Genomic DNA, 27,023 nt, shown 5'->3' with positions numbered 1-27,023 from the left:
GGAGGTACACTCTAACCTCACTCAGTTCATGCACACCTTTACCCAAAAGGTTAGAAAAAGGCATACCTACAGTAGTAACTTAGAGATACAATCAGAGGCCACATTTCTGCACTGTCTGCAACAGTTATTTTTAGTCCATATTCAGTCGTATTTAGCAAATGCCAATATGAATGAACATTAAAAAAAAGAAACTAGTATGACACCTTGAGCCTATTGGAGTATGTAAGAGTATACATGTAAACAAAGCGGGGGCGGGGGAGATTAGGACAATGGAGTCCATAAGGATTGTGAATAGGTGACACAGTCAACATGAATTGCCGAGCACTTTAAAGATAAAACGAGGGTGGGGGGGGAGCTTAAAAAATGATAGGATAGTTTTGTTATGGGATCACCCACATATTTGAAAGGGGAAAGAGGAGAGCTTCCATGTCAGCAAAGGATGTGACCTCCAGAGGTGGACAGCTTTGCTAGAACCATCCTCATCCAGGATGGTCTAGCAAAGCTATCCCTCTCTACCCCAGTTCCTTTGCTGGGAATAATACCGTTTCCGGAAGGAGGCGCCAATTAGACACACCTCCCAAGGAACGCACCTCGTTGACGCTTAGGACTGCGCTGGCTGGCAGTGGCGGTGAAGTCGAGCCCTGCTTTGGAGCTGGGGATGCCAGCCAGCAGAGCAGACACTCCGAACGCACCTGGTTAGCTCGGGTTACTCTGCGTCGGGAAGGGCGCCTCCGACGACCTAACTAACCGCACAAGAGGAAGCAAGGACGGGGCGGGGCGTACTCGGAGGACAGGCTATGTGCTGCGCACGCGCATAAAGAGCTGCTCCGCTCCCGACGACGACGAGGGGGATTCATGCGCAGAGAGAGTGTTGACGGTTGCCAAGGAAACGGTCACTGCTTAGTTGCGGAGGAGAGCAGAGAAGCCGCCGCGCGCCCGGCGATTCGTCGCCATCATGAGCATCCAGCCGGTGCAAGGGCTGCCTCTCCTGCCGGGCTCCTCATTTCGGGACCCCACGGTGAGGCGAATCCCTCTTACCTCCCCGCGGCACTTTCCTCGTCACAGAGGGCCCCCATCTCTGCTTCCCATTCGCTACCGTATACTCTGATTATTTTCCCCTCCCTCCCCTATTCGTATTCTGAACTCAGCACCCTCTTCGGTCGAGCTGTGGGGCCCTTCAGGGTGCCTGGAAATGGTCATACTGCGAATTCTTGCCCTACTGTGTTTGTTTTTCACATCCAGTGATGTGAGGTGTACATACCATTCATATTTATCTCTCATTAGCTTGTCCTTTGTAACCTAGCCTGTCTGTTGGTTTATAACACTTATTGTCTCATCAGCTGATAGCCTTTGTCGTTCCTCTCTTTGTTTCTTTGCACCTCCCTTCACGTTTCCTTCTCTCATCCCTTTTGCAAGGACCTTTATATATAAACACACAAAATGTGTTTTAGTCAGGGGCGTAGCAAGGTTGGAGTGGGCCCAGAGACAAGATTTAAAATTGGGGCCTCCCCCCACTGAAGCTCAGCTCATGAAGTAAAGAAATCTTAAATGAGGCTGAATAGTGTATAACAAAAAGCATAGTAAATATATATATATATCTCCTCAAATATTTTTTTTAGTGTAGACGATGCAAGTCATTTAATGGTACTAGAGAAAGACATGCTGTTCTGGTAGCGCCAGGTCTTCACACTCACATCAATTTCAGAGGATGAATACAACTGAAGGAAGCCCAGGTGGGTGTGTGGCTGGGGGAGTCAGTCATGTGACTTGCCTCCGCCCCCCCCAAGGCAGTGGTTCCCCAGACAACTGTCTCCCCTTGCCCTATTATAGTTACGCCCCTGGTTTTAGTAAAGAAGCAAACTACTGCATGACTGATCAAATCATGATTTAGAAAGGACACGTTCAAAAATGTATGCTGTGTGCTCAGAGAGTGGAAACAGTCCCAACATCTCCATTGATTTCTTAGTGTGATGCTCTTTATACAGGAATTGAACATAGAACCGAGCAGTTAGGTTTATCCCAAGGGGATAAGAGCAGGCTGTAAATTAGACCAAGAGAGTGCGTCTCTCTTGGTTCTGCTGGACTTTTCAGTGGCATTCAATACCATCAACCATGGTGTCCCTTCTGAACCGGCCCTGAGGTATAGGGATTGGGGGGTGGGTCTGGTCATTGGGAGGTTTGGAGTGAACTTAAGTGTCATCAGTATGCAGGTGATACTCGGCTCTCCCTTTCCCTGACATCAGATCCTAGGGAAGCTGTGGATGTACTGAACCAGGGGCTGGAAGCAGCGATGGGCTGGATGTGGGCTAGCAAACTGTTGTTAAATCCAGATGAGGTGCTGCCAGTCAGTAGAAAAGCCGAACTAGCTCTAGGTGGGTTAGAAAGAGTAAATGTGCAGCCTTGGGGGTGTTGCTGGACCCGGCTCTTCTTTTGAATGCCCAAGTGGAGGTGGTGGCCAGGGGTGCCTTTGCACAGTTTTGGCTAGTGCTCCTTTCTTGAGAAGGCAGATCTGGCCATGGTTCCCCATGCCTTAGCCACATCACAGCTGAAATACTGCAATGTGCTTTATGTAGAGCTACCCTTGAAGCATATTCGAAAACTTCAGTTGCTACAGAATGCAGCTGCCAGGGTCGCTTGGAGCATATTACACCTATTTTGAAAGAGCTGCACTGGCTGCCAATTGGTTTCCACATCCAATTCAAGGTGCTGATTATTACCTTTAAAGTCCTTAATGGTTTGGGCCCTGGATACCTGAAGGACTGCCTGCTCCCAAGAGTTTCTGCCTCCCCGACAGAGGGCCCTTTGCTCCATGTGCCAATGTTGACAGAGGCTAAATTGTCATGCACATGGGACATTCAGTGGATTGGTGCAGGCTGCAAATTGGCCACCTCTGCTAAGCTGCCTCACCTGGCTGCTCCTTCAGGCCACACCTGGGGTGATGGCCCTCTACTCAATTGACATAGGAAAATACCAGATACACAAAGAACAGGAAGACCACTAAAATCCATAACAGGAAGTGCACCAAAATTGAAGTATCCTCACTAGGGAGTCTTCAGGGCAAAAGAGGCTTAAACTCCCATTAATTTCAATGGGATCTCCAGCAGTCCCGAATTATGCTGCATCTATGGTAAGTGCTGTTTTGCTGTGATTGGGGCAGGATTTCAAGCTCATGAAGGTTTTAATGGGGGGAGCACTAGTAAAGGTTACATGTAGAGGTTTTCTTGTGTACAGCTTGAGTCTGCCTACTGCAGCGCTCCACTCTGCCACTGAGTCCTAGAGAGAGAATTGTTCCTTTTCCTGCTGATGCTGCAGATGCCAGCTGGAACACAGTGCCACCTAGTGGCCCTTGTCACAAATGCCAGATTGCCAGATTGCACAAATGCCAAATTGCCATGCCATCTGCTCTTGGTACTGCCTCAAACATAAAACCCCAATACTTCAAATAGCTCCTTGGCCAGAAGACCCAGTAGGAACCATCCATAAAGGATGTCACACAACAAGGGATGTGGAGAAGGTTGTGGAAAAGGAGGGATTTATTACTGATTACAATGGGACAACATTTTTTTTTCAGAAAGAGGTTTTTTTCAAAAGACTTGAAAGCTGTGACATACTTTATTGACAGTTCCATATCCCTGGCATGGAATCTTCTTGTACCCAGGTAACATGTCCTGAAGACATTTATACATGTAACTAAACTACCCCTGCCCCTAATTGTTTTCAACAGGTTTGTCTGAACTTCCCATGTAAGCTGCCTGTTCTCTTCTAGCTGCACACCCTCCAATATTTCACTGATGCACACCTTGTGTGCTTCTGACTCCCTTATTCTCATGTCCAGGATTCCTACATGAGCTCCTTATACCAGCTACCCATGGCTGAAGATTCTTTGTTCTCTGCCTGATGTTCAGTGTATTAATTTACTTACTTTGCAAGAATAGTGTGTCTTGCACAGTCTTCTGAAGAAAGTTACACTATAAAGTGACCATAACTGTCCAGAGATGTAAGTTTTGGGCAGTATATAAATATATCAAATAAAAAATAATAATGTCAAAAGAAAACATATAGGAATGTGTAATAGAATGCTTAATCCAACAATGGATTTAATTGCACTAAATATAGAATAACTGCAACTCTCAGAAACAGAAACATTTGCTATCTGGAAAGTTGTTGAGAAGATGGAAGGAAGCAGTGTAACTCTCTGCATGGATTTACAGTACATGCAAGTGAATTTGTGTTAGAATGCATCTGTCCACCCACTTAGAGGTTTAACTTCTAGAAACCCACATGAGGAACTGAAATCTAAACAACCCCAATGCTTGTGTATGCCCTCTAACAACACTGGGCAGGATCCAGACTAACTTGGTCATGATGAACCATCATTGAAATGAAGGAGACAAGTTAGTCATGACGAGCTTAAGTCTTACTAATTTTAATAGGACATAGTCACCACTAATTTTGTCTGGCTGCTGCCCATTGTAAACGAGGCATCCCCAATCTCCTCAAATGGCAAAGTAACAATGGTGGCCAACATGCTCTGCAGATTGCATTGGGGGCTCACGTGCAACTCCCTCAGTCCTCCTCTGCATGCATGGTTATGCCAGCATTGCCTTCACTCCAGAAGCACTCTGTAAGAGAGGAAACATGTTTCCAAGGCAGACATTTCAAGACCGAGAGCAATCACTAGCACAGTGTCATATTCTATAGCACTCTCTCTGCCACAGGTAATCCTAGGTGGGAATGTGTGTTGCAAAGTGGTTATATCGCACAGAAATAGGCAGTGGTGTGGACAAAAGGATGCTGAGGGATGGGCACAGGACTGGGAACGACTCATGTGCATCATGCTAATGCTGATTTTAACACTGGGGTGTAAACCGGTTAGAGACATGAGTTGAGGTATATAAAGGTATAAAATACATAAAAAATGTTTGATTTTGTACAATGCCTTGCAAACAAAGTGGGAAAGTAGTTTAAATTTTTAAAATAAATACATTGCAGCAGCTACCGTTTGGCCATTTATATCAGCACAAATCTATACACCAGTTGTGTGGTAGCAGTAATCTGCTATAATGAGATGACAGCTGACACACAACCGACCCTCTTGCTTTACACTGTTCTAGGATATTGGCTCAAGGTACTCTGTGGCTGTTATAATCATGTTACAAGCATCTCCTTAGGGTTGAGATGGTGGCCTATTTTATTACCTTTCTGGTTAAACAGGACCATCAAATATAATTGAAACAACATCACTCGTTCTTTGCCATGCCACTTTCCAAAGGATGAACATCTTTTCCCTTTTTATAAGTGAGCACATTTGCTTAGTATACGAGTTAGTTATCTGTATAGCATTTGACTGTTGGTTTTCTTTCCTTAGAAAACTGCTTTTCATCGCTCTCAGACTCTGGGGTACAAGAATGGTTTTGCCTTCAAGCGATTGCCAACTGTGGGAATAGGTGGAGGTCGGATTCATGTCAACCAGCTGTCCCAAGCTGAATTGGATGAACTGTCCAACAAGAGACCCACCTTAACCTATGGTCAACCCAAACAAGCCCCACCTTCAGACTTCATCCCAGCTCATGTGGCTTTTGACAAAAAGGTATTGTTAAGAGCATCGGATTTTAGGAACAGCAATGGCCAAGCACAGAGAAGAAATAGATCTCCCAGCAATAGTTATTGCAAAGTTCAGGGGGCAATGTACTTTCCAAATGCCTTTAGTTATAAACAGTTGAAGCCTGGCTTAAAATACACTTTCTTTGCTCAGGAAAAGGATTATATTCTATATATGCCCGGAGACTTCTCCTGGAAGCAATGCTAGAATGAAGACTGTCAGTTCTAACAGGCTGAAGAAATTAACCCTGCAGGAGAACTGCTGGGCATGTTTCTGTTTCCACATTGTGCAGGGTCCACGGGTTACACTAGATGGGAAGGCAGCAGAATTATGCATCAGAAGTGGGTCCCTGCCAAATCCGCATAAGAAACAGTGGGATCGATTAAAAGTGCCCTTGGGGCAATTGGGAGGGATGTATTACACCTTTCTCTTGCCTGTGCTTTACTCCCTAAAACCACCTCTCTCCAGCTTTTTTTCTCCCAGCAAGACTCCTAAACATCCCCCCCCCCACTCCAAGAAAAACGGCTGTTGACAAAGCATGCCTCAAGAAAGAGTTTAGCACCTGCCTGCCCTTCCTGTACTTTAAACACCCCCACCTCCCGCAGACACTTTGTAGGAATTTGGTATGACAGTTTTAAATCATGCTGCCATTATATTACCAGCTGCGGTGGTGCAGTGGGAAAGCAGCTTGCCTAGAGAGCAAGAGGCTATTAGTTTGAAGCCCAGCCGGTGGGCTTCCCAAACTGTGCCTAGTGAATATAGTGCAGCAGCAATATAGGAAGGTGCTGGAGGCGGATACTCATTTCAGTGACAACAGCAAAGGCATCATCTCATAATGTGTGGGAGGAAGGCAATGTTAAACTGCTCCTGTATTCTACCAAGAAAACCACATGGCTCTGTGGTCACCAGGAGTCGATATCGACTCGACGGCACAATTCTATGCTATGCCATTATGATCGTTTGGCTTTAAACCATATTCTGTGTATAAAAAGATGAATGAAAATGATAGATACATAACAATGTTAATACATATACATCTATATGTACGTATGACTTACGAATACAAGTATACCACTTCTCAACAAAAGTCCCCAAAGTGGTTTACATTGATATAAAATAAAATAAAATAAAATAAAATAAAATGGCTCCCTGTCCCCAAAGGGCTCACAATCTAAAAAAGAAACGTAAGAAAGATACCAGCAACAGCCACTGGAAGGATGCTGTGCTGGGGATGGATAGGGCCAGTTGCTCTCCCCCTGCTAAATAAAGGTAACTGCCACTTTTAAAAGGTGCCTATTTGCTCAGTTAGCAGGGGGTAAAATCCACCTTTATTTGGATTTTGCTTATCATCCATGAAGCGTGTGAAGTTCAACTTACACCAAGTGAGAGCTTGAAAGACAGTGGCTGACACACAGAGCAAAAATGCGCCCGTGCAGTGAGAGAGAGCAGCCTAAGAGAACTTCCCACCTAACTCCACTGGTGTAGCAGGGAAGAAGCAATTGTTGACACCTTCCTGCTTACCCAGGAAGCCCTCCATGCGACTCAGAAATATGTCCCTGAGGGGGTTGTGCAGCCCTCAGGTTCAGTTTATTGGGAGGTTCTATTAGGCTGCTCTCTCTCTCTGTACCCTTCCCCTGTATGTCAGCCACTACATTCCAGCTAAAGTTAGTCATGAGGAAGAGCATGGTCTTAACCATGTGTACTCAGATGTAAGTCCTATTTCATTCAGTTGGACTTACTTCTAAGTAACTGTGCATAGGATTGCAGCCTGTCCCACTGAAACTAATGGAACAAGTTAGCTAAAAGGAACGAAAGTCCCGTTGCTTTGCATGGGATTTTACAGCCCAGTCTGAGCAGGTTTACTCAGAAATAAGTTCCAATGTCTCCCAAGCAAATGTGCACAGTGGATCGCAGCTTTAGTCATGAGTCATTCTAGTTGGAGGCTCGTGGCTGCAATCCAGCAAAAGTTAACAGTAACTAGATCTCTTGAAATCAGTGAGACATGCAGCTTGGGCCCTATGTATGTTTGCTTGGAAATGAGTACCAGTTGAATTGAATCAATCCTAAATAAGTGTGCACAAGCTGGAGATATGTGACGAGATGGGGGAGAGTGTTTATAAACTAATGGAAATAAGGGTGTGCAGAACCGGTTCGAACTGGGTTTGATTCAAACCAGCCCGGTTCAACCGGTTTGAACTCAAACTGGACCAGCCTAAAAAAAAAAATGGCCAGTCTGAGTTCAAACTGGACCAGGCCCAGTCCAAAATGGACTGGTTCAGAAGGCTAAAGGGGAATCCAGTAAAGGAGAATCCAGTGAAGACTCCCCTTTACAAGCAAAGGGGTGGGGGAATCCTTTAAAGGTGTTTTAAGGGCAGTTGCAGGGTGGCAAAAGGGCATTTCACCGGTGGCGGCTGCAGCAGAATGGCTGTGGAGGCTTCTCTATGATCCACCAGTGCTCCCCACAAGTAGCATGGGCTGGTGGTGGCCTGGTTCCAGCCTCTGCGCATCTGCAGAGGCTGGAACCTGTGCTGCTGGCGGGCGGGAGGGCCAGTGGGGTTTAGAGGAGCCGCTGTCATGCTGTTGCTGATAAGATACCCTCTTGCTGCCACCCCCCCCAGCCACCCTTAGAACACTTTTAAAGGATTCCCACCCCCCGCCCTCCATTACAAGCATAGCCCTCAAAGCAGTTTGACCTGGTTCAACTGAACAGACTGGACCACCAGTCAATTCAACCAAACTGGCTCACGGACTGGTGGTTCGGTTCGACTTCAAACTGAACCACCAAACCCAGTTTGGTGCACACCCCTAATTGGAAATAACACTCCCTCAACAATGGAATAGTGAAGATCGTTGAGTTCTGACTGCTGAAGCCTGGGCTAGCTAAGCAGGCAGGTGAATCTGAGCAGAATAGTGTTATCTTTATCTTTCCCTTCCTGTGATATATGGGAGCATTTTAGTGTGGGTGGGGACTGGGATCTATGTCTCCTGGAGGGCAATGAAGATAATGAGTCCTTGTCGGGCCATTTATGGACTTTTCTTCTTTTCTCTCTTTCTCATATTTACAAATATTTTTCTGAAAACCCCAGAAGTCCTCTCAGTTCTCGGTTCACCTGTCTTTTCTGTGGGTAGCTCTGTTTCATTGCCACCACTGGACCACTGAGTTCACTTTTCGAAGGAAAATGTTTGGAGCTCATGTGGAATTGTGGGGAAGAGATAAACAACGGGGAAATTCCTTCCCTAGGGCAATAGCCTGCTGAGCATGGGACAGCAGAGCTACCGGACTAGATGAGTAGCTCCTGCCCACCTCGTCCTGAATCTCAGTGGTCTAGTGCTTGTAGCTCAGGAAGCTGCTCATCTGTCCCGGAACTTGTGTGGTATATTGCCAGAAGCGGGTATTTATACCTCCTACCTATGTTGTATGGGAGTTCCTTGAGAGGGACAGAAATCAGCATCATGGAATGTGTGTTTCACACATCCCTCAACCCAATTTTTATTTCCCACAAGCTGTTCGAAGCTCTGACCCCTCCACACCTGAAAGAGTCCTGTGGGAATGGAGATTAATTAGGAGGAAGTGTTTTTTCTCTTATCCTTAAAAAAAATCCCACCCCACTGGAAAAAAAAAGGTTTGAAAGGCGTCAGAGCCCCTAAAAGCTTAGAGGACTCTGAATTGTGTTAGTGGTGGCATTAGGTTCAGGTGCAGAGAGATTAACTAATCTCCTGCTGCTATTGCTACAATGAATCTGATAATGAGTGGAACTCTCCGTTCTTCGTTTTTTGAGACAGCCTCTTATCATAGCCCCTGGGTTTAGGATCAATCATATGCAACGTATACCCATATGCTTCCATTCTCACAGGATCAGCTCCTTACAAAGGGGTTCTTTATCACCTGTAAATTTAACATTAAAATCATAGCCTTAAGTCTCATGGAGCATTCTTTCCATTTTTGCAGGTGCTGAAGTTTGATGCTTACTTTCAAGAAGATGTCCCCATATCTACTGAAGAACATTTCCGTATCCGCCAAGTGGGCATTTATTACTACCTAGAAGATGACAGCATGTCCGTCATGGAGCCTATCGTGGAAAACTCTGGGATTCCCCAGGGCAAATTCATTAAGCGACAGCGCCTACCCAAAAATGATCGTGGGGACAATTATCATTGGAAAGATCTGAACCGAGGTATCAACATCACCATCTATGGCAAGACTTTCCGGATAGTTGATTGTGATCCGTTCACACAGGTATTGTAATCTTGATCACTAATGTGCAGAATTAACTTTGATAATTTGTTTATCAAAATGTTTAAATATCACTTCTCCAAGAAGTTGAAAGTGGTTTGCAATCAAAAATATACAATTTAAATATCAGCAACATAAAAGCAGCTGCAAAAACTCTGACCTGCTTCTTGAGAAATAGCTCCAGATCCAGGAGTACCCCCGGGCACATGACCTGATCCAATAGTGTGACGGGGACTCCATTTATTACAAAAAAGCAATTCTCCTCCATTTTCTCTGAGCCATTCTCTACTGAAATTTTAGTGAGCCCTTATCAGGGACAGGGCACCATCTTCTCCTTGTTATTTCTCCATGTAAACCACTTGGAGAACATCTGCTGAAAAGTGGTATACATAAATAATAAGAAATAACCTCAATTTCCCTGGGTTCTATTTAACCTTCCCTGTCTCATCCAATTGGTCAGTGTCTCCAAATTCTGGTTCAGGATGGAGACAGCAGCTCCTAGACCCCTCATGCAAAATATACAGAGCTGAGTGTCATCAACATATTGATGATACGAATGAACACACCCTGAAGATATGGATTGTCTTTGACAGTGGCTTCATATATATATATATGTGTGTGTGTGTTCTCTCTCAGCCTAACCTACTTCACAGGGTTGTTGTGAGGAGAAACTCAAGTATGTATACCACTCTGGGCTCCTTGGAGGAAGTGCGGATTATAAATGTAAAACAACAACAAAAAACAGCACTGGTGATAACAGTGCTGGAAAAACATTAATGTAGGAGCCTGCATCCAAATGGGGTGCCTTTCCTCTTATGATGGGAGTTATGCCACCTACACTCCCACCTTTGTTTCATAATCCTTGTCCTTGTCTTCTTTAACTCATGAATGGCATGGCTGTCTTTCTATAGACTTTCCTAGAGAGTCAAGGAATTGAAGTGAACCCTCCTGAGAAAATGATTTTCGACCCTTACACAGAGCTACGAAAAATGCCTCTGCGCATGTATGTCACGCCAACGGATTTTGATCAACTCAAGCAGTTTTTGGCCTTTGACAAAAAAGTGAGTCTCAGGTTTGGCTCTTATCGCAAAACATTAGCTGAGGGCTACACAAAATTGTGGTGCTCTGTGATATTGCACAGCTGTAAGTGGAAGACCTTCTTTGGGACATATACAAGGTCCTGGTTCACACACAGTCATTCAAATCTAGGTTTAATGTGGGTTACCCACATTAGCATGATTGAACCCACATCAAGGTGGTTTATGGCCAGAGATGAATCTGAGAGTCCTGCCTTGGCCTGGCCTCACACAATCCCACTAATGTCAGTAACCTACAGTAAACTTAGATTCAAATGACTGTGTGAACCAGGCCAGGGTTGTACAATATATCATGCATATCCCACCAGCACAAAGATGAGTCTGGGACAGACAGTCCTTTCTTTGTGCAATGACCTTGCACTTATGCAGCAGCATTGTGCTAGTACAACAGTAGTCTGGAACACAAGCTCCCAACCTAGCAGAACTACCTGTTTGCACAAGCACTCTGTTGTTAGTCTGGATGTCAGCCACTGAATCTGTATCTTTTCATAGACAAGGGGGAAAGCCTGGCATCTTGAGGACATTATCAGCTAACCATTGGATATGCCCATATCATTTTAAATTTTATGGAGGACCTTTAACAATTGTGACAAGAGTATCCACTTTGTATCTGCGCTGACGTAGGCTAATGACCAGTGTTCCCTCTAAGGCATGCACATGCTCATATGGTTTTTGATGTCCACTCAGTTAATTTTAGATCCCGCTCAGGTTTAATCTGGAAAGTCCAGCTCTGAATGCACGTGCGCGCACACTGCCTTGATACTGCCAACCAGAACAAAACTCATTCCTCACACAGATGGGAGAAATTAGAGAGAACACTGGAGGACTTGTTTTCATTCTTGAGCTTGGGCTTAAAAAACCCTGTCTTGATGCAGCAACAGAGATTCAAGGTGCAACATGACTTTCAGTGTCCCTTTGGTCTCTTCCGCTTTATGAATTGAGTGGGCAGCCTCTCAGTGGGAACTATTCTGGTTTTATCGTCTATCCCTTCTTAAACTGCCTTAAAATCTCCTTGTTCCTTTTAGACACCAGTATGTATGCTCAGCTATTATACCCTCTGTATTGTTTGACCAATCTATGTGTTTTTTGTTTTATTTTCATTTAGTGCTTTTAATAATTTCTAAGTCAATGCACTGCACCTCCTGTACATATTCCTTTATTCTGCGAACCACCTCTGTCATGGAGTTTCTCCACCCTGGGCACATAATTTCATACCTCTGCTTTGGTACGAAGGAGAGTACTTTTGGCTTTGGCAGTCGGATTCTGTTACTGAGGTTCTCAGAGATCTGACTCGTACTGAATCAGACCCTTGGTCATATAATCCAGTAGGAACATAGGTAGCTGCCATATACCGAGAAGGACCATAGGTCCATCTAGCTCAGTATTATCTACACAGACTGGCAGAGGCTTCTCCAAGGTTGCAGGCAGGAATCTCTCTCAGCCTTGTCTTGGAGATGCTGCCAGGGAGGTCTCCTTTAACTGGCAGCAGCTGTTCTAAGCCCTGCCCCCAGAGATGCTTTTAACTGGAGATGCCAGGGACTGAATCTGGGTCTTGATCTGAGCAAGGGATGTGCTCCGTCACCACCATGGCCCTTCCCACACTTTGCAGGTCCTCCGTTTCTATGCCATGTGGGATGATACCGAGAACATGTTTGGTGAGAACCGGTCTTTTATCATCCACTATTACTTGGCGGATGATACCGTGGAGGTACGGGAAGTCCATGAACGCAACGATGGAAGAGACCCTTTCCCGGTGCTGATAAGACGCCAACGTCTGCCCAAAACACTTGTGGAGAAGAAAGGTAAGTGCTGGATTTGGGCAGTTACCCTATTGTTGAGTGACGGGATATTTGTGCTTTTAATGAGCACCTATTTTCTGGGCTTAATGAGTACCTAACTGCAAAAACTGGTGCACACAGATGCATGTGTGAGCACATTTGGGTGCAGAATGAATCCCATTAGAACATATGAAGATGGGAACATGGCTATCGGCTCTTTCACAAGCAGTAGCCATTAGGGTAGGGGCTGAAAGGGAGCCTTTCTGAGACAGATAGAAGTGGCATACTCTGTCAGAATTCAATACATATTTTAGCATGAAATAGGGTTAAAACCAATAAACAATGCATTCTAACCCAATTCCTGTAAACAGGACCATCTCAGCTTGAGGGGAGATATGATAGAGGTCTATAAAATTATGCGTGTTGTGGAGACAGTGGATAGAGAGAAATATTTCTCCCTCTCTCCTAACTCTAGAACCAAGGGTCATCTCATGAAACTGATTGTCAAGAAATTTAGGGTCGACAAAAGGAAGTACTTTTTTTCACACAACACATAGTTAACGTAGTTAACCTATGGAACAGCTACCAGCCTGGATGCCTTTAAGAAGGGCTTAGATAAATTCTTGGAGGACAATTCTCTCAATGGCTACTAGTCTGAGGGCTATAGAACATCTCCAGCCTCAGAGGCAAGAGGCCTCGAAATACCAGCTGTGGGGAAGCAACAGCAGGAGAGGGCATCCCCTGAGAGGGCTTCTCAGGGGGGAAAAATGTATTTTAAAAGTGGTTTTAGCTTGTTTTTTTTAAAAAAACTTTAATGTAAATTTGGTTAACTGTATTAGTCTTATTTTACATTGTAACTTTTTATTATGTTGCAAGCTGCCCCGAGCAGTAGAGTTGCACGCACGTCATGTACATGCGTGTGAGCGATGGGCACACATGCAGGCGCTACTTCTGGCCACTTCCAGCCAAGAACGGGGGAAGGGACAGTAGGGAGGTACGCTGCCGCCCTATGGATTACCCTAAAAACGGAGCGCTGGTGGGGGGAAAGCGGCAGGAGGGGTAAGTGCACCCTCCCCCGCCTTTAAAGAACACCCCTCCCCACCCCCAGCATCGAACTGCAACTCTGCGGTTCTGTGCACATCACTATCAAGCAGGCTTCGCACCTCTCATCCTGAAGAACAACTTTGCATTTACATGGAAAGAGGGAGCTGAGAGGAAATTAGAAAGTTATGGGCTAAGTATCCCCATGTTGGTCTCCTTAGGGAGACCAAGAAAGCTGGTCTTGTGGTAGCAAGCATGACTTGTTCCCTTAGCTAAGCAGGGTCTGCCCTGATTGCATATGAATGGGAGACTTGATGTGTGAGCACTGTAAGATACTCCTCTTAGGGGATGAAGCCGCTCTGGGAAGAGCAGAAGGTTTCAAGTTCCCTCCCTGGCTTCTCCAAGAAAGGGCTGAGAGAGATTCCTGCCTGCAACCTTGGAGAAGCTGCTGCCAGTCTGTGAAGACAATACTGAGCTTGATAGACCTATGGTCTGACTCAGTATATGGCAGCTTCCTCTGGTCCTATGTAGGGAACTTAACAGCCAAGGCAATAATTAGGCAGTGGATTTGGGACATAGCGACTCAGGAAGACAGGGCCCGAGTCAGACATTTACCTTTCTTAGGTAATGCAGCTCACCCTCATAGACCAGCTAAATATTTCCACGAGCTTGTTCTTGCCAAATTGAGAAGGGTATTTGCCTTGGCACACTTGAATGTGCTGCCTTCAGCTCTCTTAGAGGGTCGCTATCTCAGTATTCCTTTTGCCCAACGGTTATGCCCATGTCATTCAGGAGCGGTTGAGACAACTGATCATATGTTATAGAGATATTCGGCTAGCACATTTGTCATTTATTTTGTCTAGGTTCCCAGATGGCCATTGGCCTTTTATGTGTCTCTCCTTTTGACTGACAGTGATATTAATGTTTCCACCGAGGTGGCAAAATTTTGCCACATTGCAAGCTGTGTACGGAATCAATTGGTAAAATAATGAGTGTCGACTGTACTATATATTGTTATATTGTAAATGGTGTTTTGTAAGAAAGTACTGGCAGAATCATGATTGCTGAAGTGTACTACTTATCTATTGTGTTGTATTTTTGTCTGGTCAATGACCGAAATAAAGAAAAATAATAAAAAAGATTCCATTCCATTCCACCTACTTATTATATATAGCAAAGCAAAGATAACATTGCTGTCATTCTGTCACTTTTTTCTGGACATGATCTATCCTTTTTTTAATAGATTACGCCAAAAGAAAGAAAATAGTTATCAAGCATCAGATTTCTAACCAACTGGCCTTTCTTCCATAAGGAACCTTTCCATCCTGTGTGCTGGAGATCTCAGATCAGGAGGTCCTCGAATGGTTTACAGCTAAGGATTTTGCTGTTGGCAAATCCACTACCCTGCTTGGGCGCACTTTCTTCATCTATGACTGCGATGAGTTCACTCGGCAGTTCTATCAGGACAAGTTTGGCATTTCAGACTTCCAGCCAGTCGATGTAACAAAGCCACCTGCTGAGAAAGTGAAACAGGTGAGAGCTGTCAGACTTTGACTCAGATGGCTAGGCTTAACCACCAGCAGCCATTCCCCTCTGCACGGCTGATGAACTTTTTTGAATGGTCTGCCCCTGGAGACTGAGGAAGTCTGAGGGATTCCTGAGGAAGTAACTGTCAGAGAGGGTTCAACTGGCACGGCTGATGTCTCTATCGATGCCCTGGTCACCTGTGGAATACGGACATGACTAGAGTGGAAGACACAATCACTCCCAAGCATCCTCTCCTGCTGGGCAGAGTTTGATTGGCTCTTGATTTGCCAGGGAATTGGGACCTATAAAGCAGTCTTCTTTCCTATCAGGAAACTATCTCCTGTCATTAGCTCCCATTGATGAAACATCAGCTGACCATCAAAGACTATTAGCAAGCAATTGGCTCTACCAAGGACTGTATGCCAACAGCTATAAATCCAGGGATATGTACGGGTGGGGGGGGGATGGGGATGGGATTATTTGGGAAACCATCTTAGATAACGAGCTATTGGCACCTTGCTCTCCCATGCCTGTCTGCTGATACAACAACAGAAGGTGCTGAAATGCCTTAAAGCGAAGTTAGTCCACAATGTTAGACTGATTTCTTCCTGGCCTTTCTAACCTGCAGATAATCCCTCCCTACAATGGTTATGGCTTCCTTGATGACTCCCTCCAGAACTGCTTCAGCTTGATTCCACAACCACCGAGGAAAAATATCATTAAGATGCTGGAGAACGACCATAAAGTGTTGCGCTATGCATGTCTACTGGTGAGATGGTCTGATATAGGCTGTGTTTTCTGGAATGAAGGATGTGCTTAGGGGTTGAATGCCTTCCACCTAAAAGTCTCTTCTCCAGCTCCAAGCTTCCGAGTACTGGAATTTCAGAGTAAAAAGTAGCCGGGAAATGAGAAAGTTGGCTCCTAAGAATGAGTTCTCTTTTTCATAGAATTGTCTGATGCCCTCACAATATAACGTTTCACTGGATTCCAGTTGGCAAAGGAGCTGAGAGAAGGCCCGTCCCATCCCAGTACATTGTCAGAAAAGCCATTGGGTCAAATACTAGCCATTGTATCATCAAGCTGTACTCATACATAAACAAGAGGTGGGTTGGGATGCTCATTGGAGCTAGGGCTGAGGCAAACATTTCCATTTGATAACTTTTGGTTTGAATGGGGAGAGGGGGTTGGTAGAGCAAAATGGGGTTTGTTTTTTTGCTGAGGCGACAGAGCTCTGGTTGGTGGCTGCCACCCCCACCCCTCCATTGCATCATAATGCAATGTGTACAGAAAGGGCAGGGGCGTAACGATAGGGGGGCAGGGGGGGCACGTGCCCCGGGCGCCACCCTGGCGGGTCACGTGGGGGGCGCCAAAAAGTTGCTTCCCCCCCGCCCCCCCTGGATTGCCCCCTGAGTGTGGCGGCGGGCGTGTGGCGGCGGGCGTGCGGCAGCGATTTGGCGGCGGCGGGCGGCGGCGGGTTGCCTGCGGCCACCGGCCGCCACCAGCAAATCGCCGCCGCACGCCCGCCGCCACACTCGGCGGGCGACCCGCCGCCGCATGCCACCGCCGAATTGCCGCCACCGCCGGCGATCTGCCGCCTGGGGGGTGCCGCCGCGCCCTCACAGGTATGTGGGGGCTGGGGGGGCGCCATTTCAGGGCCAGAGCTTGCCCTGGGCACCGTTTCCCCCCAATACACCACTGAGAAAGGGTCATGGAGGAGAAAATGATGGCTGGCAGCTACTGAGAGAGGAACGCTACTGCTGCCACCTCAGATGAAATTCACCTCCCCTCCACGCACACACTTTTGCACTCCCCCCTCCCACTCCCTGAAAGGACTACCAAAATGCTCACACACAAATACACTTTTGCCGCCCGCAGCAAAAGGTGGGAGGCATTTCAGGCCAGCCTTAATTTGAATGTGCATTGGATAGCTTAGTCCAATCAGAGCAAAGCCGTGCAGCTTGACTGTATATCTGCTCAGATTAATTAACTAGTTGATTGGGTAAAAGGTACCTGATCAATGAACTGCAATATCTTTAATCTGCTGAGAGCTGATGCACATCTGATTTACACTAGTAGTTTCCAGTACAGGAAGTGATATAACTCACCTCCTTTAGATTTACCTTTTTTTTTTTAAACTAGCTTTATTGGAATGGGCTTCTACAAGTCAATATTTACTTACACAGATTGCACCAGAAGCCTCTCACTTTGCACAGTGTCCCCCTTTAGACTCTCATTGTGACAAAAGATGGACTACCTTTACACAACCACGGCAGTTCAGTAACAAACAGCAATGGCTTTCATGTAGCCCGTAGCTTAAAAGGTTGGCTGCTGCTTCTTGTCCATTTTGCAGTCAGGCCTACTCTCCTGGTGCTTGGGTAGATCTAGTTTAAGAATCTCTTTGAATTCTCACCTTCTCACACAAAGACTTTCTGCCAAACCCAGTTCAGTGTGTTGCCTCTAACATCCGGATTCCCAGGTGTTGTTGACTACAACTCCCAGAATCCACAGCTCCAATGGCTTTTGCTTGGGGATTATGGGAGCTGTAGGCAAAAACATCTGGAAATCCCTGTTAGAGGGAACACTGACCCAGTTGTTTCCAGCCTGTGCAGCTCTGACTGTAATCTTTTCAGGAATCTCCAAATCCCGAGGACAGAAAGCGTCGTTTTGTCCTCTCCTATTGCCTTGCCACTGACATGATCAGCATCTATGAACCACCTGTGCGCAATTCAGGCGTCATTGGTGGCAGATACCTCGGCAAAACAAGAGTCGCCAAGCCAGGCTCCTCTCCGGATGACCCTGCTTACTATGAACCAGCTGACTTCACCGTTGGAGCCACAATAGAAGGTAAGTGAAAGCTGAAAGGTAAGTAGAAAGGTGGGGTCTAAATATTTTAAATTAAATTAAGAAGACTGGATATAGCTTATTCAGCACTATTTTAATGTTATTTTATATGGAAAATTCTGATGTGTGAATCCTTTCTCCATTTGGTTCGCCAGAAATAGTCTGTAGTACTGTATTAAATTAGTTAACATTTTGTACTTGCAGAGACTAATGTAACATAAGGGCAAAGAGAAGATGTTTTGGTAAATTTTATTTGATTCCCCTTGCGTTCATGAGGCACTGTGGGACTGCTCAAATCTAACTGGCTCATAACTGAAAGGTATTCTTCTTTTTTTAACTAGCCATGGCACTGCTGCAGACATGGTTGTGGTATCTGAGCTCTTTACAGAAGGTTCTAAGTTTCCTCCTTGGCATCTCCAAGATAGGGCTGAGAGAGATTCCTGTCTGCACCCTTGGAGAAGCCGTTGCCAGTCTGTGTAGACAATACTGAGCAAGATAGACCTATGGTCTGACTCAGTATATGGCAGCTTCCTATATTATTATTATTATTTACATTTTATATCCCGCTCTTCCTCCAAGGAGCCCAGAGCGGTGTACTACATACTTAAGTTTCTCCTCACAACAACCCTGTGAAGTAGGTTAGGCTGAGAGAGATGTGACTGGCCCAGAGTCACCCAGCTAGTATCATGGCTGAATGGGGATTTGAACTCGGGTCTCTCTGGTCCTAGTCCAGCACTCTAACCACTACACCACACTGGCTCTAACTTGGACTTGCATTTGCATTGCACTGATATGAGAAAACAGAGCACAGAGAACTTGTGGAAGATTAGAAACAACGTTGGTGGCCTTTTTTCAGCAGAATCCTATTGTTCACAGGATCTGGTCTGATGCCTCCCACACTAGGTCAGATCCTGAGACCAGGATATAAAATGGAGTTCTAGGATGAGGCTGTGGATCAGGGTTGAACCATGTAATTCTGCACTGGAATTGTGTGGTGTGTATGGAAGGTTCTGCTTTGGCCAGTTTGCTGAGTAAGGTATTCAGGCAGTCTGCTAGCTGAGTACCTTGCCAGTCTGCAAGATCAGCTGAACTGGAAGCTTTGACCCTTTGGATGGTATGCTTGTTCTTCCGAGAAAGTATTCTGTGATCTCACACACACATGCTTATGGTGATAATCAGCTGACTCTTTTTCATCCAGTGTTTGGCCACAGGTTCGTTATCACAGATGTTGATGAATATGTCCTGAGTTACATAGAAAGCAATTTGGAGAGCTTCCCACCAGCCGTTGTGCAGTCCATGAGGAATCATTTTGCACCTCGCCAGGCAGCATTAGAGGCAGTAAAGAGGTGGGCTTCTAATAAAAATATGCAGGCATGTTTTATTCAAGGCACTAGATTCTGCTTGGGAAACTGCATTTTCTTTCTTTCACTTTATCTATACCAATCCTGAAAGTTTTATATATACATGATGGGGACTGTGGGCCCCTTCTTACACTATCTTCATGGCTGTACAGGTAATATGAGAACTCCCAGGCCACATGAGAAGAGCCCAAACTACAGCTCCATCCTAGGGATGTGCAAAACATTTCAACACGGAAATGGGGCATTTCAAGTGACTTGAGCTCGAAACGAAATTTCTCTTAAATAAAGAGCCTGTTTTGAGCTCGGAGCAAAACAACCCTGTTTCGAATTGAAATGTTTCAATATTGAGCGCCATTTTGGAGGCCTGTTTTCCTTACTTCTTAGTTGGCTCGTTAGCATACAAATCAAGTGTGATCATGGGCAACTGTGTCCCCATTGGCTGGGGAGAGGGAGTGGGGAGCCCAAGGAGGAAGTTGCTGCAATTGAGCGTATGGCTATGCTTGCTGCTAAGGGTGCTGCTGTGACAGCTGTTGCAATGCTGAAGTAAGGAGTCATCCTTGTGTGCAAGATCCAGTTGTGCCAATGATGTAACTGTAACACAGGCACTGTGGCTGGCAGTGGATACGAGGTAACCCACCATAGCGGTTTATGGCGTTTTGTCATATAGGTACTTGGTGAAGCATAGGTTCAGTGGCATGGGAGTGAACGTGTTAGTCATAGTTGTACCACTGAATCCGCACAAGAAACTGATGACTACTCTTGGGGGGTTTTAGTGGTTAAATGCCACCTTTTCTCTTTTGCCATTTAACTCTTTTTTTAAAAGGCAGAGAGCAGAATTTGATAAAAAGAAATGTGATTTGCTGATCAGGATGCAACCTGGAGCGCCTATCCAGAGTCTTGACTCAGCACTCTGCTAAATTTGGTCAAAGCAAAGTGTACTTTTGTAGGACTGTAAGTTTTAATTAGTCTAATTGGTAGGTTGATCAGCTAAAGCTTTTGTAGATTAATCAGTGGGGAACAATTTTAATCAGCAGGTCTGTGAGTTGGGAGCATACCTGTATGCTTTTTGTAACTATTTTGCTTCTGTTGCATTGCTGAAATAAGGAATGAAAAATGGAAACCTTACAGAGAATTTTCCCTGCAGATAACAACAGGTTTTATTAAATTGTAAGCTCTCTTTCACTGCCTCCAATATATCCAAAAGGTACCTAAACTGGCATTTGGCAATATGCAAGCGTATTTAAATTTAATCAGTTTAGCCACTGCTAAAAGGCAGATACTTATTCCACAAAACCCTTTAATCAGATGAAAGCTTTACTTCTCTGTAAACCTTTCAAGCTAATCCTGTCCAGCTCAGATGGCCACAGTGCACAGCAGAGGCAGGTTTCTTACTCAAGAGTTCCTTTGCTCTTTATAGGTTAGCTTCAAGGGAGCCGGACAAGCAAGAGCTGGATGCATTACTTGAGCAGATGCAGGAACACATGAGGAGACATAACTACTTGCCAGATAGCAGCATGGAGGCAACATTCCTCCAGCAAGACAAAGATGGCTCAGGCCTCCTGGACAGATCAGAGTTCTTTGCCCTTTGTGACCACTTTAACATACCTGTTGATGACCCCCTTTTCCAGAAGGTAAAAAGCAGTCGTATCTGTGAGAGCCAAACTGGATACTGTACAGGAATCCCATAATTAGAACTTTCTTTTTCAGAAACTAGTTGTGAGGCTCCCCAATCTAGATTGGGCTGATGGCTTGTGTTTCCTTCTCTGTGGCTAATACCAGCTTTGGGTGTGTTTGTTTTTTAAATTTAAAACATTTCTATAGTACTTTCCCAAAGCATTACAAAAACTGAGATAAACAAGAAATGCATATCTAAGATAGGCTTTAGCCATAAACGGCAAGCTAAAAATGCAGCCAAAATAAAAAGGTTCTTTGGACTCACTTCAGTCCAGCTAGCATGAAGGCCCGTGGCACCACAAAGAAGACCAGGCCCTTGGTTGCCCCCAACCAATTTGGGTTTGCACCAGACCAGAGAGAAGGGAGTGCAGTGATGAGCTAAAGGGCAGATTTGTAGGGGTGAAGGTGTTATCATTTAGATACACTCCTTTTCTAGAGATGCAGGTGATCATCAAGGTAACTTGGTCCAGATCTGTATAGGGCCTTTAAAGGCAACAGCCAGCACCTTGAATTGTGCCTGGAAACTCACTGGTTGCCAGTGCAGCTGTGATATGACCACATTGCCACCGACAACACCTAACATTCAGGGTCAATGGCAGGCTCAGGAACATTCCCAGACTATGTGCCTGCATCTTCAGAGGAAGTGCAACCCCACTGAGCATGTAAATGTAAACCTCCATCGAGCTTGGCAGATTTCTCAACTAAAAGCATCTCTGTCTTCTCCGGATTAAGTTTGTTTGCCCTCATCCAGATTAGAGCTGCCTCCAGGCACTGATTCAGGGTTTTCAAAACCTCCCTAGGATTATTTGATGGAAATGAGAGATAGAACTGGGCATCTTCTGCATACTGACAACATCATAGCCCACATATCTGACTGACCTCCCCCAGTTGATTCATGTAGATGTTAATCAACATGGGGGATAAATAGTGCCCTGGGACACTGCATAGATCAGAGGCCGGGGGCAGAGCAAGAATCTGTCCCCAGCACTACCCTCTGGGTATCTTCCACCAAAAAGGACCAGAACCACTGTAAAGCGTGCCTCCAAGTCACAGTCCAGCAAGGCAATATGGAAGAATACCATGGTTGTCGGTATTGAAAGCCGCTGAGAGGTTCAAGAGACTCAACAGGGTTATACGCCCCTGTCCATATCCTGGTGCAGGTCATTCACCATAGCAACCAAAGTGGTTTCCATGATTGAAGTCAGGGAATTGGCACAGGAGCAAGAGACTAAACCTGCTTGCACCACAGCCCCAATCCAAATGTGACACCCCCACCCTCCCATTCCCAATCCTGCAGCTGCTTTTTGAACAAGAAAAAAAGATGTAGGCAATTCCAGACCTCCTGCATAACATCTAGTTTGGCCCTGAATTGGCCTAATTAGGCAAAGTGCCCTGTGCATACTTATTATCATGCAAGTTCTATTGAACTCGCTGGGACTTTTTTCTGATCAACATGTATAGCATCATGCTGGAAGTCACTTCAGTAGGGCAAAGGCAGTTAATGTTATCAGTAGCACAAGCCATCATGGAAACAGAGAGCAAATCACTGCAGAGTCATTTTTAAAATATATCGGAAGTGCATTCAATGTACTTCCCATATACAGAAGTGCTCGTACAACACTGATCGCCTGTACATCGCTGGTGGTTTGCCCAAAGACTGGGAACAGCCCAGTCTTAACAGACAGTGCAGTATTCCTGGCCTCCCCATTTGTTTCTTCGCTAAGTTGAAAGAAAGAAAAGTAGTGGAGGAGAGAGCTTGCTCTTTGCATAAGCTCTCCCACAGCCTGGTGTTGCATGTTTAAATCAAAGATTTGTTGCGAAATTCATGTTAACTGCAACATGAAATATCAGAAGATCTCGCACAGTTTGTGGGGTGTTATGTTTGCTCAGATGCCATCTACCTAATTTTCGGTAGGAAACAAGAAGTGGCAATTCTTTGGATTTCAAATTACACTTAAGGAGGTTGTTCACACAAGCAGCCCTGCCTAGGCAGGGCTGCTCGTGTGAAGTGCTGGGATTGAGGCAGATCCCAGCACTGCCTCCCTGGGGAGCTGTGGAATTTAACCTATTTACCTGGGTAAAAGGGCATGAGCACACCCTTTTACCCAGGCAAGTGGTTGTGTGTATGCCAGGCATCTAGAGTGCCTGACTCACGGGGGAATCTCTCAATGCACTGTGCTTGTGCAGTGCATTGTGGGATATCTGGAGGCCAGGACACATTTTTCCAGCCTCTAGAATGCTACATGGCAGCACTGATCATGTGGGCGTGCAAGTCGTGTGGCTGGGATCATATTGTGGGTGGGGGAAAGTAGGTAATATCCTGCCTCCCCCTGCCCCCACCAGCCCAGCAAAAGGTCATGTGGATGACCATAAAGCTTAGCAATGTAAGTGACCCAGCAAGTGTTATGTGTTGCTAAAGATGCTAGCTTGAGGATACCAGACACTGAATGCAGCAGTTCCTCACTCATAAGCAGTAATGCATCACAATGAGTCTAGCTTGGAACCAATGCACTTTTAAATCTTAACTAGTCCAGACTGTTCATATCTCAGAGTCTATAGAACACACTTCTGCCATTCATTCAAGCCTCTTCCTATCGTGCTCAGGGATAGGTACATCCCCAGGGGCACAGTAAGGCTGTAAGTGGGTCCTGGGACAGGAAGTGAAGATGGACCCTTTGCTGCCTCCTTCTCCCCACCCCATATGGTGTCTTTGCTGCAGAATTATATGGACATGCAGAATTGCAGCTGTATATAATTTGCTGCAGAATTATATGGGGGAGGGGATATTATCTGCATGCCCTCTCTCTTACTCCTCAGCAAATAATATCACACAGCCCCCACACTCCAATCAAGAGCCACAGCTTGGCCATCAGGGTGGCGGGAGGGCAGAGTGAAGAACGGGCTGTCCATAGGGACCCAGGGACGTTTGTCCTCCCTTGTTCAATTATAGCTACACCTCTTTGTTGTCTTCATCCTTCTATAAAGTCTTTGTTCCATGCCCTATGCACATGAAATCACATCCTTTTCTTGCTTATTAGGGTTGTGCGCAGGCCCTATTGGGCCCATCCTAATCATGGGCATTATTGCATTATGCCATCCATACAATGTGTAGTCAGGCTAACATCAAGCTGATGATTACTGAGTCCACCTTGACTGAAGAGCTGGCTTCTTTGAAGACAAGTACTGCCTATTTCAAATTGTTTTCTTTCTTTTTCTGGTCCTGCCTTTCCCACTAGGAAAGGAGGCAACGTAGTGACATTGCATTCTACTGTGTGGGGTGTGTGTGTGTATGTGCGTGTGAGATACCCTGTTCTTACGGGGCACAGACATTTTCCATACCACCTTCTGATCTTATTCAATACCATACCAATGCGATTCAGTATGATATTGAATAATTTCCCAGTATCGGAGGAGTTTTTCTCTGGAATCATTTCTGGAGAAAAATGCTCTCATACGACTTGGACCCAGTTCTTAAGATGCACAGCTGTACTGTCTCTCTCTACCTCCAATTCCTTCCCCTTCCTTTGTTTTTCTCCTATGTGCCTACTATTACATTATGAGCTCCTTGGGACTAGAACTTGCATTCTCATTCTCTGTATAGATGCCATGCTCACATATGGCACTCTATGAACACACACATCCAAACTGCAAAAAGCATTTTTCAGATGTGTTAGTCTTGCCTGTATTTGGTAGAATTCCAGGAATGCTAAGTGTTAACACTGCCACACTTTCTGCTTATTACTAAAAATGCAGCACAAACTCACTTTACTCTAACCTATTGTATATTTTCATAAGCGAATCCTGCAGTAATGTTTCCCTCTCTAAGTACCATAGCTGTGGAAAGGAAAGTGGAATAAGGAAAGGAAAGCTCTCCACCTGCACCCTAGCACACTGCGATAGCCCCTCTGTACCCCCAGCTTGGGTTATCCTACTATTCCCTTGCTCTACTCTTTCACTGCTTTAAGGTAGAAAATTGGGAGACTAGCCAAGTGCTTCTTTCTCTCAGTAGTACAAGGCTGGATAACTCAGGAAACACCTACATATTTCCTGCCACTATACTATGTTAGAGCATATTATTTTCCACATCTCCAGTTCTTTCTTTGCCAGGCACCACTGTTTGTGTGGGATACTGTGAAACACAAAACAGGGCAAATGCATTTCCCCCTTAGATAATGCAGTTGCCATTGCTGTGTGGGGTGGAGTTGAAGCTTCCCTTCCAGGAGAATCATACCATGGCTAAAATGCCACTGGAGCATGATTCAAGTGCTTATGCGGAAAGGGCCTTCAGACAGAGCCGAGCTCCAGAACTCAGTCTCATGCAGTTTGGTAGGATGACACTCTGTGGCTACTGCCTCCTCTGTTGGCTGCCGGGAAGGGCTGGAGGAAAGGTGGCGCAGACCCCACTCTTTCAGCAGGGCAAAACTGAGTTGGAACTGCAGTCATCCTGGCTGACAGAGAGGAAAGCACCAGTTAAGCCAGCTGCCAAACCATGATGCGTTCTTGCATCCACCCCACTGGACAAATGCAAAGCTAGATCCATGGGGTTGGGATCATTTGCATGCTACACAGGGGAGATGTTGGCCACTGCTGTTCCTTGTCATTTCAGCACAGAAAAAGATTAAATCTAGACTCTTGTTGGCACGGAGTGGGACAATAATGCCTTCCTCTCCGCTCTTTCCCCAACCGCAGCTGTTGGTGACATTCTTTGGTAGCAGAAATGCCAGTCTTCAAATATCTCCATCTGTATGTTGCATTCCTCAACTGGGCGATATTTCTCCCTCAAATTCTTATATACCGGAGTTCCACCCTAGCCAGCTCATACAGAGGAAGCAACGTCCAGATGAGAGGATGGTATCTCACATTTCTTTTGATGCACTGAACCACATAAATTGGTTTCAGAATTACTTTTGTTTATGGCTTAAGAAAGTAACTGGTTTGGGGTGGATGAAATTCTTCCTCTGAGGACAGATGGTCAAGGCTGTATCACATGTTTAAATCCAGTGGTTTCCAACTTCTGCCCTGTGACTTATGTTAAGAATCCACAGTTTATGTCCAGAGTCTCACTAGCAGAAGTCACCTTTGCCTGCTGTTATTTTTCTTCTCTTTCATATCTTGCATGAGGGATCATCCTTTCTACACCAAATATGGGAAAGCCACACCTGTTCTTAAGGACACAAATTGCAAACTGATTTTTTTCCCCCAGTGGAATGACAATTTTTCTTGCTTCTCTGTTCCAGCTCATCAACTTGTGTTCGCACGGGGAAAACCAGATAAGGTATCCCAGATTTCTCAGAGCTTTCCAGTTCTCATCTCCACAAAATGCCTAAAAGAAGTCAGGAGTTCTCCATATAGATTATTAAAATATGCTGATACCCGAGCATTTGTTCTGGTCTCCTTTTCCTTGCCCACACAGCTCAGCTCAAACATTTCTCCAAGCACATAGCAGAAGCAGACTATAATTATGAATGTACATCCTACACCAATATTCTGATTCTATGCAATTGCATCATTAATAGAGAATGGATCTTGACATAGCTAGGAAAGCCGTGTAACCTCTGGCACTCAGAGCTTTTCTCCAGAGGCCATTCTGTACCACCAACAACTCTGTTCTTAGGTTTCCTAAACCAGAGGTGACCTCACAAGTTGAAATGCATGCCAGCTTTCCGTAAAGTGGGCACTGCAGAGTTGTGGGTGGCTGTACAACAATATGTCTTGCATTGGCACAAGTTACATTGTGTGTGTGGGGGGGAGGAATGTCAAGAAATAAAGCTTATGGTTGGGATATGGGCAAGAGTCCAAGAATACACAATTACTTCACTCCCTAACAATGCCCTAGGAGGATGCCAAGTTACCCACCGTTGACTAGGA

At 45.4% G+C, this 27,023-nt stretch overlaps 1 protein-coding gene across 3 annotated transcripts; it reads left to right on the top strand.

Annotated features, from left to right (window-relative positions):
• The first annotated feature begins 602 nt into the window (after nt 1–602).
• On the top strand, nt 603–26,532 carry EFHC1 (EF-hand domain containing 1). 3 transcript variants are annotated; one of them, XM_053284190.1, is made up of 12 exons: nt 605–1,018; nt 3,572–3,658; nt 5,369–5,590; nt 9,552–9,839; nt 10,748–10,897; nt 12,543–12,735; nt 15,065–15,285; nt 15,908–16,048; nt 17,910–18,123; nt 19,319–19,466; nt 20,899–21,112; nt 26,393–26,532. In XM_053284190.1, exons 2-12 carry the CDS (start codon nt 3,638–3,640, stop codon nt 26,480–26,482), a joined length of 1,902 nt encoding a protein of 633 aa, XP_053140165.1. In that variant the 5' UTR covers nt 605–1,018; nt 3,572–3,637; the 3' UTR covers nt 26,483–26,532. The 3 variants fall into 3 exon arrangements, with proteins under 3 accessions (XP_053140166.1, XP_053140165.1, XP_053140164.1); XM_053284189.1 differs by lacking the exon at nt 3,572–3,658 and having other exon boundaries at nt 607–1,018; XM_053284191.1 differs by lacking the exons at nt 3,572–3,658; nt 20,899–21,112 and having other exon boundaries at nt 603–1,018.
• Nucleotides 26,533–27,023: the final 491 nt, after the last annotated feature.

This window comes from Hemicordylus capensis, chromosome 1 (genome assembly GCF_027244095.1).
Source record: "Hemicordylus capensis ecotype Gifberg chromosome 1, rHemCap1.1.pri, whole genome shotgun sequence".
Taxonomy (NCBI): domain Eukaryota; kingdom Metazoa; phylum Chordata; class Lepidosauria; order Squamata; family Cordylidae; genus Hemicordylus; species Hemicordylus capensis.
This window is presented reverse-complemented; position numbering and strand designations above follow the sequence as displayed.

Bases quoted from the DNA above. Each gene is read 5' to 3' on its own strand.
- EFHC1 (XM_053284189.1), top strand. From the start codon at position 956: ATGAGCATCCAGCCGGTGCAAGGGCTGCCTCTCCTGCCGGGCTCCTCA. The intron at 12,736-15,064 runs GTAAGTGCTGGA...TTCTTCCATAAG, and splicing joins AACACTTGTGGAGAAGAAAG to GAACCTTTCCATCCTGTGTG. The intron at 18,124-19,318 runs GTAAGTGAAAGC...TTTTTCATCCAG, and splicing joins CGTTGGAGCCACAATAGAAG to TGTTTGGCCACAGGTTCGTT.